This window comes from Ictalurus furcatus, chromosome 19 (assembly GCF_023375685.1).
Source record: "Ictalurus furcatus strain D&B chromosome 19, Billie_1.0, whole genome shotgun sequence".
In the NCBI taxonomy this organism is placed as follows: domain Eukaryota; kingdom Metazoa; phylum Chordata; class Actinopteri; order Siluriformes; family Ictaluridae; genus Ictalurus; species Ictalurus furcatus.
This window is the reverse complement of record NC_071273.1, coordinates 20,857,643-20,869,656: the sequence shown is the minus strand read 5'-3', so window position 1 is coordinate 20,869,656 and position 12,014 is coordinate 20,857,643. Positions and strand designations below refer to the sequence as shown.

Below are 12,014 nucleotides of genomic sequence, written 5' to 3'. Positions count from 1 at the left end.
GCTATTGTTGACCTTTGCAAATTTTCCAAATGTTTGACATGTTTATGGGCAGTGGTGGCTCAGTGGTTTAAAGCTCTTGGTTACTGATCAGTAGGTTGAGGCTTCAAGCCCTAGCACTGTCATGCTGCCACTGTTGGGACCTTGAGCATGGCCCAATGGCTGACTGTGCATTCTGACCCCAGCTTCCTAACAAGCAGGGATATGCAAAGAAAGAATTTCACTGTGCTGTAATGTATATTTGACAAATAAAGACTTCTTCCATTGAAGGAAAAGTTTACTGTAGCCGGAGAAGTGGAGCCTGGAATGGGAACATTTCAGGCCATATTCATGAACCTTTAATAAAACCCATCGCAGATTGAAAGAGGAGAAAATCTACAATCTACCATCAGTTTGACTGGGTGCATCATCAGTATGGGCAGCATTAAACTCTTTGGTCTTCGAAACTCCTTGAATTAAGGTCTAGTCCAGAGGTTCCCAACCCTGGTCCTGCATTGAGAATTCACTGTCCTGCACATTTTCTGACATAACACATCCACTTTAACCCACTTTGAATAGGTGTGTTTCCCAAAGTTGTATCCTTGAGAGTACCACCCCAGTGACAAGCAATGGTGCAGGTTTTTTTTTTTACTTTGATTGTTTTTTTGTTTTCTGAGAGTATTGCTGTGTTTAATCTGATTTCTGTTGCATGATGTTACTCCAGGGTGAGCCTGGAGAACCAGGACCTCCAGGAGCACAGGGCATCCAGGGCATTCTGGGCAACCCTGGGATACCAGGAACACTGGGTCAAAGAGGTGAGCCAGGACACCCCGGAGAGCCAGGCAAAGAGGTAAGTGTCCTCTTCACTTGCAGCTACACATTTCTATTTATTTCACTGTAGCTACCAAATAATTGACCACAGTCTCTGAATAATGTGCCTTAGATTAAATAACTGAATATGTTAAAGAGATATATTTTATCACGTTTAGGGCGACAGAGGAAGGCGAGGAAAAAATGGATCACCTGGCTCTCCTGGTGCTCCCGGACCTCCAGGAAAAGAAGTATAGCAACATAAACGTTTCTAGTTTACTTTAGGAAAGGTCATGGAATATATTCACATTGCAGTCTGCTTTTTTTCTTTTTACAGGGGATTCCAGGTCCACCAGGAGTGAAAGGCGACAAGGTAAAAGGTTTATTTCAGCCATTTGTACAGTGAACAACAAAAAAATATTGGCACCCTTCATGAAAATAAGCAAGAATAGCTGCAATTACTATCCTCTAATAAAGTATATCAAGCTAGAGGATCCTAGATCTTGGGTTTGTGCTCGTGTACTGCCTTCTTCAGTTCAGACCACAAAAATCATTATGTCATCGATCTTTACAAGAGCTCCTGGACCACCAGATGCAAAACAGCCCAAGAGCATCAATGATTCATGTATATTTTAGAGTTGGTTTTAGGGCTTTTCCTTGTATACAGACCCCAGCACGTGATTCAGTTGTCTCAGTAAGGTTCTGGGCCATTTTTTATTATTTTTTTTGCAAATGGTGGTCTAAAGATTAATGATGCCATGAATTCTGCTAAGTTTTAGCCAAACACCAGGTTTCTTCTGTAAGGATGTTAAGACTTTGTCACGTATGGATCTCCAAACATACAAGCAAATCAACAATCGACCACTGTTTTGCCATTTCAACTGCCTTTTCAGTTTCCTGATTTGAACCACCAGTGGTCTGAACTGAAGATGGCATTAAGCATGCCCAAACGTAAGAAGGAGACGTGTCTAAGATCCTCGACCGTGATCTCCAAGCTTGTGGGTTGTACCCTGTAAAAGCTTCTTTCATGTAACACTTCCATACACCTTGTTGTTATGGGCATGGCGTCTTATAGTTGATTTTTAAACTTGACAAGTCCAAGAATTAAAGAAAATTCTGAAACTGTGATCTTTGGGGTCTTCTTTGCCTCCTTCACCCTCCTCCTCCTTACTGTCCACTGAAGTGGAATGTAGGCTGTGAGATGTTCTTGTATTAAAAGGTCACTTCTTGAGAAAATCGGCCATCTGTTATCTGTTACCAGGGTGACAGCATCCCGGGGGAGCCAGGCGACAGGGGCGTGGCTGGACTTCCAGGCCGCAGGGTAATGTGGGATGGGATGGGGAAAAGAGATTCATATGAACAGTGTTATAGAGTTCTGTAGCACAGAAAGTTTTGTACTATTTTCATGTGCATTTTAATTCATTATTGTTAAGAATTTTTTTTCTTTTAAATTGTAGGGCGCCAAGGGCACTGTGGGGGTCAGAGGGCCACCGGGACTCATGGTAAAATAACATCAGATGTGATGTAGTGCATTCATTTGTGAACTTCGATGTCTATAATTAAGGCATTTATGAATACTTGTGCTTTTGTTTATGAATCCTTAAGTTCTAAAACTTATTTTAAATATATAGAAAATTAATTCCAACACAAGATCTTATGGATGTTTTCATTATCCTAGGGTCCTAAAGGCTTCACTGGAATAAAAGGAGAAAAGGTGAGATGACTTTTAATGTGACAAATCACAAAGTTAATCTTAGAAGGAAATCTTTTTTCTCTTCCTTCAGTCTGAGGAGTTGATTAAGGGCTTGTCGGATGCTTTGACGTTCATAACGTATTGAAGTGGCAAGGTGCTTTAGACATGCTGTTCTGCTCAAAATGCCTCTCAATGCTCAAAATGGCTGTCAGTGGTAGGCTTGTGTGTGGAAATTAACAGTGACCAAACTGGGAGAAAATGGGGTTTATAAAAATGATCAAAGGTTTTGCCATGACTCCCCTTGGTCTGTAGATCTGATCTAAACCTGACCTGAGTCGTAACTGAGCAGCTGCCTAGCCCTACTTTGAATACACATAACTTTCCTCACTCAAATATCGAGGTAACTTTTGAACTTAACTCCCCAACTCTGAATATGGCCCTCTGTGTTTTGTTGGTATGAATTAAACCAACCAATTTCTTGGTCTGTATTTCTATACAAATCCTTTCACTTTATTGTATATTGACAATGTGCTAATCTTCAACAAGTTATTTAAAATCTCTCTTTAACAGGGTGATAAAGGTCTACCAGGCAACCGAGGCGAGAAAGTAAGACCTAGCTATGTTCCTGAAAATCACATAATGATGATCACGTACTACCTGGACTGCAGGGTTTCTTTCTTCCTTCTCTTTTTTGTGCACAGGGGAGTCTTCTGTCTATGCCTGGGCCTCGTGGATATAAAGGCATAAAAGGAGCAGCGGTATGAAAATTGGTGGAAATCTGTCCTTTGTGGGGAGGTGGTGTTCTAAGAAAATAATCACCGATGGGGTGGTGTGATGCGGCCGGACACAAAGCAGATTTACTGTCACTGCCCGAAAGCTGAACACAGCCATTTTTTAAAAGCAATCACAATTGTTTTATTTGTTAAAGAATGCCCTTAAATGTTAAAGAATACTTCTTATCCCTTTATAGTGTCATTAAATGTTGTGGCATTTTATCTCTGAGACATTTTATCTAACTCACTTTTTCATCAGCCTCTTTTATATATATATATATATATATATATATATATATATATATATATATATATATATATATATATATATATATATATTTTGAAGATAAAAAGTAAAAACATGTTACTGAGAAACCACAGAGAGAACTCACCTGTACAGCTTTACCTCCGACTATTACCGAGCGCTGACACTGGAGACTCCTTCCATAACTGTTAAAGAAATAGAAGAAATATCTCCTCACAGAAAACTTCACCAAAACAACGATTATACATTTTTCATTGTTAAATAACATCATGATTTTTTTCCCTTCTGTTTTTTATTCAGTTTAAATCATGTTGAGCTTCCGCCATACAGGTCCCTGATCTGTTACTATGGCAACGATAACATATTAGGACGAGCGCATTAATATGAACCTGTGATTTGCAGCTGCACTACTGTCAGAGCTGCTGTTATAGAAGGTTAATCAGCAGCTTCTGACCAATCAGAACAGAGAATTCCGCAGCTCCTGGACTGCAGTTTTTTTGTCTGTTTGTTTTTTTCTTCCCTTGTCTTCCTTCACTTCTTTCCTTCTTCCTGTGGTATAAAAATGATTCTTTTTCTCCCTATAAGGGTGAACAAGGATCTCCAGGATTCGATGGCGATAAAGGGGAGAAAGGAGAGGATGGACCTCCAGGGGTGAAGGTGGGGTGCTTTAGATGAACTTTAGTCCATGGTGCATCAAACCAGCTGGATGCCCTGTCGGATGGCCATTTCTCTGATTATTTCATGTGGTGATACTGTTATAGTTATTTTTGTCTTGTTTTTATCTGCATGCCTGCATGAGTAAATCCCACGTTGAGTAGCACGGAGCGAACTGAACATTTCTGACTGAATTACTAAGACCAATTAAAGATGTATAAGATTATGTAGCACACATTTACAGTACATTCGTGGAGATACAGAGTTTATGAAGCACATAAGTTTACTTTCCACTGGCTTCACCCTGTTGTACCCTTAATGACTTGCTTTAATGAATTCCCAATATGATTTGTACCTGTGTAACTATAATGCAGGGTTTGAAGGGAGAAGCTGGGGTCAAAGGAAGTATGGGGCCCTTTGGAGCACGAGGGCCTGTAGGACAAAAGGTCAGATTCAAAGCTGTTTACATACGAATAGCTTTTTAGGTGGTTTTTTTTTTTTGTTGTTTTTTTTTCAACAAATCGGCCATTAATTGTTGACTAAACAGCATGCACTTACTTACACTGGTTTACATTTTTGCATGAATCTTTTTGCTGTTTGTCATTTGCTACAGTATTTGGTCAATTATAAGACATAATATTTAACCTAGACTTAATTTTGTTGTCATCTTATTTACAGGGAGAAGCAGGAGAACCAGGCACCAATGGAGAAGCAGTAAATTATAATATACGATCATTTTAAAGATGCAGTAACAAGATTTCATGCATATTAAGGAGCAATCTCCATAATTTTATGCCTTATGTGAATCGATTGGACCGTCGTAGGGTCGTCATGGAGAGAATGGACTGCCGGGTGAAAAAGGTGACAAGGGAGACATGGGAGTGCCAGGACAAAAGGGTGAACAGGTAATAATAATAATAATAGTAATAATAATAATAATAATAATAAAAACATACTTTATATAAAATTACACCCAGTGTATTTTAGGACAAGATGCTTTGGGTTCTGTAGACCTCTGATCCAAAGTTTGAGGACGTCTTTCGAGCAACGGTCGATTTTCACTTATCATAAACACACACCAACGCTGTGAAGGAGATGTTTAGAGATGAACAAAGTAATGCTGTTGTTTTGGGAACAGCGTGCCAATCACCCGACCCTAACCCAATCGAGATGGATCTAAAAACTCAAAATAGTGTCCGATCTTTGACTGTTTATATGATGTGTTTGAAACAGCTGCTAAAGGAGGTCTTTTAAATTCTCTGAGTAATGGTCTCACATTATTGTTCTACCAGCAAACCAGTCTCACCTTTACTAGTCTAGAGTCGAAATGCTTCATTTCCTAAGTGTCTCTAGACAAAAAAAAATATTCAAAGCATGAACTAAAATATGCTTTGGATTTACAAAAAAAATGCTTCAGACTAAAGCTTGTGACCTTGAATTTCTGGCTTTCAACTATGGAAAGGCGAAAAAACAACCCCTCAATTTGTAATTCTTACTTGGAAAGTCTGCGACGTCTTCTCAACCCTTAGCTCCCTAACGCTCCCTAACTCCACATAATAACCCTGATTTGTCTCTAGTGACAAATAAACAGAAAGAATGATTAAATAATTGGAGAAATGTAATGAGTACAGATGCTTCTAGACAGATGTTCTGCATAATCCAATTAAGCAATAAACAATCAACCACGCTCTGTAGTGTGTAAAAATGGCGAGCAGTTTGGAATGACCTAGATTTTGGATGAAGATAACAATAGAAAAATCAACAGAAGAATAATTTTAAATGAATCAAGGTTGTCCTGTCCCATAAACCTGACTTTCAAAAAGATGATGTATGAGATTTGGTAGAGTTCTAACAAACATGATAATGAACACAGGTGCCACTAATTTCCCATCCGTTTATTAAGCCTGCTTGTCTCTTCATGTAGTTCTGAAGTCTTGTGTCTTTACATCGTTAAGTCCTGAGCCATCTTTCTTTGTTCTCATGTTTTCCCAAATAATTTCTTCCTGGTTAAGACCCTCACCTGTTTTCCATATGTTGTGATTATGGATAGTCTGTCTGTGTTTATACCTTTGTCATGGACTTTGATGATGATTATTGGGGCTGACAATTATATATATATATATATATATATATATATATATATATATATATATATATATATTTTTTTTTTACAGGGAGAGAAAGGAGAGCTTGGATTACAAGGAGACAAAGGTAACAACGGAGAACAGGTAAGGATCAAACCTGAACCATTTGGTTTATTATTTCTATATGGTACATATATATGTATATTTATTTATTTAATTTCCTTATTTTTATTTGCATCTTTAGGGTTTCCGAGGCATGCCAGGAAGAGTAGGCCTCCCAGGAATAGACGGGGAACCGGTATTTAGTATATATCACTGGATACACTTCATGTTACTGCAGAACTGCAATGTTTTATAATGTTTTACCACTCTTCTCACTCAGTCATGTCATTAGACCCATATATAATTGATGAATGTCCATTTAAATTTTAAATACAGGGTAGTATTGGAGACCCTGGGGCACCGGGCATTCCTGGACTAAACGGACTCCCGGGACGAAAAGTGAGTCAGAATCAGAATCACAGAAAGACATCATTAGCACTGACTCTGCATGCTCACTGCAGTATGTTATTTGTTGTCATTTTTTAGGGAGAAAAAGGAGATGGAGGTCTACATGGACTTGATGGTGAACCAGGGAAAAGGGGAGAGAAGGTCAGCTTCCTTTGTTTTATCTGCTCTAATCATAAGCCCTGATTTACTAAGATCTCATCAAAACTTGCATGATTGTGCTTCAAGTATAACACTGATTAAAGATGGTCTAAAAATGCAATATGAATACCAAATTTTTTTTTTAAGCGTTCTTTATGAGTGAAATCTAAAGAAAACACCGGCTCTGTGAATGCAGAGGTGTGTACATGTGACAAATATCTACTATGAATCCAGCTTTAAAATTGAATCACACTGAAAAATTGCATCAACTTGTTGCAGGTGAAAAGATTATTTATTATATATATATATTATATATATATATAAATAATATTTTAATATAATATATTTATCAATAACATTTTTTTTCGTTTTATTATTTCAAAAACAAGTTGATGCAATGTTTTTATCCAAGTTCTTTGGAATTATGTAAGTTGTTTGTATATACTGTTTTTATCAAAGTTTTTTTATTTTATTTTATTTTTTGAGTGCAATAAGTTCTAATTATAATAAAGTTTTATAAAACATTGGTCTTCAAATAGCAAAAATAGGCTGTGCGTATTTAATCTGCGCTCACAATCGTCAGTCACAAGCGATTAAATCACATCGAGGGTGCTAATTTAATCTATTTGCACTGCACTTTGCACTTTTAGGTAGAAACGCAGTTGTTTTTTGCTCTTGTTGCCCATAAATTTAGTGTTGGAGTCATTTATTTTCATTTTTGTTAGAATATTACAACAAATAATCTGATATACTGATATGTGTACGTCTCTGCTTTAGATGCTTTAGCTCAAGCATCCTTGATTAACAATAATAAAAATAATAATAATAATAATAATAATAATAATATATGGCCGATTAAGACTACACCAGTGTTTTAATGAAGTTTTACCCATTTTACATGAATTACGTTTATTTTTATTCACTCTATTTACTGTCATTGATGCTTTGTCTTTAAATCAGTACCCTACGAGTCATGTATGAGATGTCTGTGCTGTGCTCCTCTACAGGGACCTCCAGGTTTTCCGGGATTCACAGGTTTTAAAGGATCTCCAGGTGCACCGGGAACCACTGGAGCTCCTGGCCGACCTGGTCCAGTTGGACCTAAAGGGGAAGTTGGACCTAAGGTATTGATGCGCCTAGGATAGGATACTGCACAATTCAACTGTATTGTATGTATAGAAATGGTCAGATAACCATGGATGTAATGATAACTTGGACGGTGCTTGAATTTGGTTGTGTTTTAGATCATTGATCGAAGTATGTTAAAGGAGCTGTATGTAATGCTTCAAAGTGTTTCTAGACCTATAATAACCATATTATTTTAAAGATACCTAAGAAAAATTGGTTTCCAATATTTCCTGGTTTGTTTAAGTGGTTGATCTGGTTCAGGCTTTTCTTCTCATCTGTAAGTCTCTTTGGAAAAGAAGTGTCAACAATTGAGTAAATTTAAAATGCTTGATTTATAGTTTTCTGGCCCAGAAACGAGCTCCGCCCCCAGCCAGCATAACAATTAGCTCTGCTCCCTTTTAAAAATATTTTTTTTTAAAAAGCAACACATGAGGCATGTACTGTGAAGAGAAGTGGTGTATTTGGCTGAAGCGGAAGGAAGAAGGCTTGCAGAGGCAGTAGAGGCATCTCAACATTAAATCTGCTCAATGTCACGTTTCATCACTTTTCTCAGGGAGAAAGAGGAAGGAGAGGCAGAGGGAAGCCTTGTCAGAGAGGTCTCCCGGGAATTCCTGGACAAAGAGGCTTGGATGTAAGATTTCTATAAGCTTGTCATCTGTCCTACAACGAGACGTCTAGAGTACACAGCGAAACACGTGTATATTATGATCTGTATTTGTGTTAAGGGTGAGACGGGGCTGGAAGGGCGGAAAGGGGAGAAAGGCGATCCGGGGCTTACCGTGAGTTTTGGTCCCTGTCTTCAATAACGACTGTAAAGTGTGTAAAGGATTTTATTTTTATTGGAGTATTATTATCTATTAATCTTAATCTCATAGGTAGAGGAGGTGAAGGACCTGGTGACCAAAGAAGTAGTGGAAAAGTGTGGTGAGTCAATGAGAATCATTTTATAAGGAATATAACACTTGGGGTGTGCTGTCAGAGTGCAACCAGAGTCACTGTTCACGTGTTACAATTAAAATAAGAAAGAGAAGAAAGAATGATACATATTTTTTTCTTTATTAATAGTTACATTTAATGTTGTGGAATGTCCGCAAAACAAGCTAGTTCCCGTTCTAACTTACATTATAGCAGCTATAAACAGTCGTTCCCTCCCTTTCTTTCTTTCTTTCTTTCTGCTGTACAATTCCCTGTGTTAGTTGTTACTATAGAAACAATAACATATCAAAAAGAGCGCATTAATAAAAAGCACGTAATTTGCAGCTGCACTACTATCAGAGCTGCTTTCATAGAAAATAATTCAGCACCTTCTGACCAATCAGATTCGAGAATTCAACAACGCTGTGTTATAAGCAGTATTAAAATACAGTTGTACTGAATAGTCCTAAAATGGTACACATTTTGTCATAAATAAAGAATGTCTACAATTGAATCTACTGTTTATAAGAATCGCAATTTTACAGGAAAACTGTAACGCTCTGAGCAACACGCATGACACTAATTTACACCTGGATTTGGGAGGTGGGCAAAATCACATATAAACATGGCCACACCCAATCACTTAAAGTTTAATACATCAAATTAAATACGCAATCAACCACAATTCTCATTTTTCTACCAGTTTCTGTACTGAATGCTCACTTTTTGCACAATCCTCCCATACAGTATGTGCACATGTACTGTATATGACAGAGAGAAATGCACTTTGCATGCTGCTGTGTGTGCACAGTACATAAACTGCGTGATTAGCTCATATGCCAAGTTCAAACATAACACCCAAACTGTTTTTACATTATGTCTTGTTGGTGAAAGAAAATCGTCATTTTCTTCTAACGGTAACGGTACGCAAACATTTGCACTCAAACGTATCTATGGTAAAGATGTACCTAATAAAGTGGTCAAGCGTGTGGCTGTGTGGGTGGCTCGTCATGTGCACGCTTTCGCCCCGTTGGTGTGTATTTGTGCTTTTCTCTATACAGTTATGTGCTCTGAATCTCCCGCTGTTGTAGTATGAGGACCCCATGGGTTCCACCATCTGTTATGTTCCACAGTGTTCTCAGTGGAACAGACTGCTGAACTCACCGGCTTCAGGAGTCATTCACAAACGACCTCAAAAGAGAAAAAAAAAATCCCATTAATACAAATGAAACATGTGACGCTGTGTTTTATCATTAAAAGAGTCTGAAATGAGAATGAGGTTCTAACAGTGTCCAGCGCCTCTAACAAACACAGTGTGATGACATTTCTGTCTTCTGTTCGATCAAGGGATAGAGCAAGCGTACCGTCTTGTGATGAACACCAAAGATCCAGAAGGAGAGAGTGTTCTGAAAGAGGACGAGGTAACGGAGGAGTCTCCTCTCGCTCACATGGATGAGGAGAGAGAGGAGCAAACCACTGCGTCTCCCGATGTTTCACACACCGAGCCAAACTTAGTGCATGACAATATCACAGGTGAGCGTTCTGGTAATCTGTGGAGCGATTCCAAGCTTTGGGGTATTCATAACACATTCATAAGCAGTAAATAAAGCAATGCTGGAGGATTTTCAAAGACTCATTTAAAGCCATAAGGTAATTATTAGAGGTTTCATGTAGGGTAACTTCATCTTTCTTAGATTGTTTGTGTGTTACTGTTATTTTTCTCCGTAACTTGCAAGTTACTTGTTTCCTTTTACTATCATCATCTTCAGGAAGCTTTGAGACATCCGTTATGAAGTTTATATCACATTCTTATTCATTTAGGTGTCACAAATTGCCCCTTTCATTGTGTGGCACGTTTCGGAGCAGAGAGAGCGCTGCTTATGCTTTCATTCTTCATGTGCTTTTGATTGTTTGGAAGCCCCAAAAGATCCCCTTTATGTTGCTCCTGCAGTAGATAAAGGGTGATAAATTGCCCTGTAGGGTGCCATTACAGTGGAGAAAATATGATGCCCTAATGGCTGCCCTTCAAATGAAAAAAAAAATACAATCAAACATGCTATAAAACGTGATGCCTGGGTGCCCTTCAGTTGGAGAAAATGAGATGTGTAGGGAAGAGATGTAGTCTTCCCTACACATGAAAAAATGAGATGAAGTACCCTATAGTCTTCCCTACACATGAGAGAATAAGAGGACGTGTCTTACAGGCTTCACAACATGATGAAGTGCCCTATGGTCTCCCCTACATGCAAGATAATGAGATTAAGTACCCTATAGTCTCCCCTACATGTAAGAAAACATGATGAAGTGCCCTATAGTCTCCCCTACATGTGAGATAATGAGATTAAGTACACTATAGTCTCCCCTACATGTAAGAAAACAAGATGAAGTGCCCTATAGTCTCCCCTACATGCGAGATAATGAGATTAAGTACCCTATAGTCTCCCCTACATGTAAGAAAACAAGATGAAGTGCCCTATAGTCTCCCCTACATGCGAGATAATGAGATTAAGTACACTATAGTCTCCCCTACATGTAAGAAAACATGATGAAGTGCCCTATAGTCTCCCCTACATGCGAGATAATGAGATTAAGTACCCTATAGTCTCCCCTACATGTAAGAAAACAAGATGAAGTGCCCTATAGTCTCCCCTACATGCGAGATAATGAGATTAAGTACACTATAGTCTCCCCTACATGTAAGAAAACATGATGAAGTGCCCTATGGTCTCCCCTACATGTGAGATAATGAGATTAAGTACACTATAGTCTCCCCTACATGTAAGAAAACAAGATGAAGTGCCCTATAGTCTCCCCTACATGCGAGATAATGAGATTAAGTACCCTATAGTCTCCCCTACATGTAAGAAAACAAGATGAAGTGCCCTATAGTCTCCCCTACATGCGAGATAATGAGATTAAGTACACTATAGTCTCCCCTACATGTAAGAAAACAAGATGATGTGCCCTATAGTCTCCCCTACATGTGAGATAATGAGATTAAGTACCCTATAGTCTCCCTGAGATGAAGTACCCTATAGTCTCCCCTACATATCAGAGAATGAGATGAC

General features: G+C 38.4%; 1 protein-coding gene across 1 annotated transcript in view; it reads left to right on the top strand.

Annotated features, from left to right (window-relative positions):
• The window catches only part of col7a1l (collagen type VII alpha 1-like), a 102,654-nt gene that overhangs the window by 85,761 nt on the left and 4,879 nt on the right, over positions 1-12,014 (top strand). The window contains exons 84-104 of the mRNA XM_053650032.1: positions 701-826; positions 966-1,037; positions 1,124-1,159; positions 2,048-2,107; positions 2,244-2,288; positions 2,465-2,500; positions 3,050-3,085; positions 3,181-3,237; positions 4,103-4,174; positions 4,546-4,617; positions 4,850-4,885; positions 4,996-5,076; positions 6,346-6,399; positions 6,500-6,553; positions 6,694-6,756; positions 6,844-6,906; positions 7,911-8,027; positions 8,585-8,662; positions 8,757-8,810; positions 8,907-8,955; positions 10,294-10,479. Coding sequence (XP_053506007.1) covers positions 701-826; positions 966-1,037; positions 1,124-1,159; positions 2,048-2,107; positions 2,244-2,288; positions 2,465-2,500; positions 3,050-3,085; positions 3,181-3,237; positions 4,103-4,174; positions 4,546-4,617; positions 4,850-4,885; positions 4,996-5,076; positions 6,346-6,399; positions 6,500-6,553; positions 6,694-6,756; positions 6,844-6,906; positions 7,911-8,027; positions 8,585-8,662; positions 8,757-8,810; positions 8,907-8,955; positions 10,294-10,479 — 1,447 coding nt within the window. The remainder of the gene's footprint in view (positions 1-700; positions 827-965; positions 1,038-1,123; positions 1,160-2,047; positions 2,108-2,243; positions 2,289-2,464; positions 2,501-3,049; positions 3,086-3,180; positions 3,238-4,102; positions 4,175-4,545; positions 4,618-4,849; positions 4,886-4,995; positions 5,077-6,345; positions 6,400-6,499; positions 6,554-6,693; positions 6,757-6,843; positions 6,907-7,910; positions 8,028-8,584; positions 8,663-8,756; positions 8,811-8,906; positions 8,956-10,293; positions 10,480-12,014) is intronic.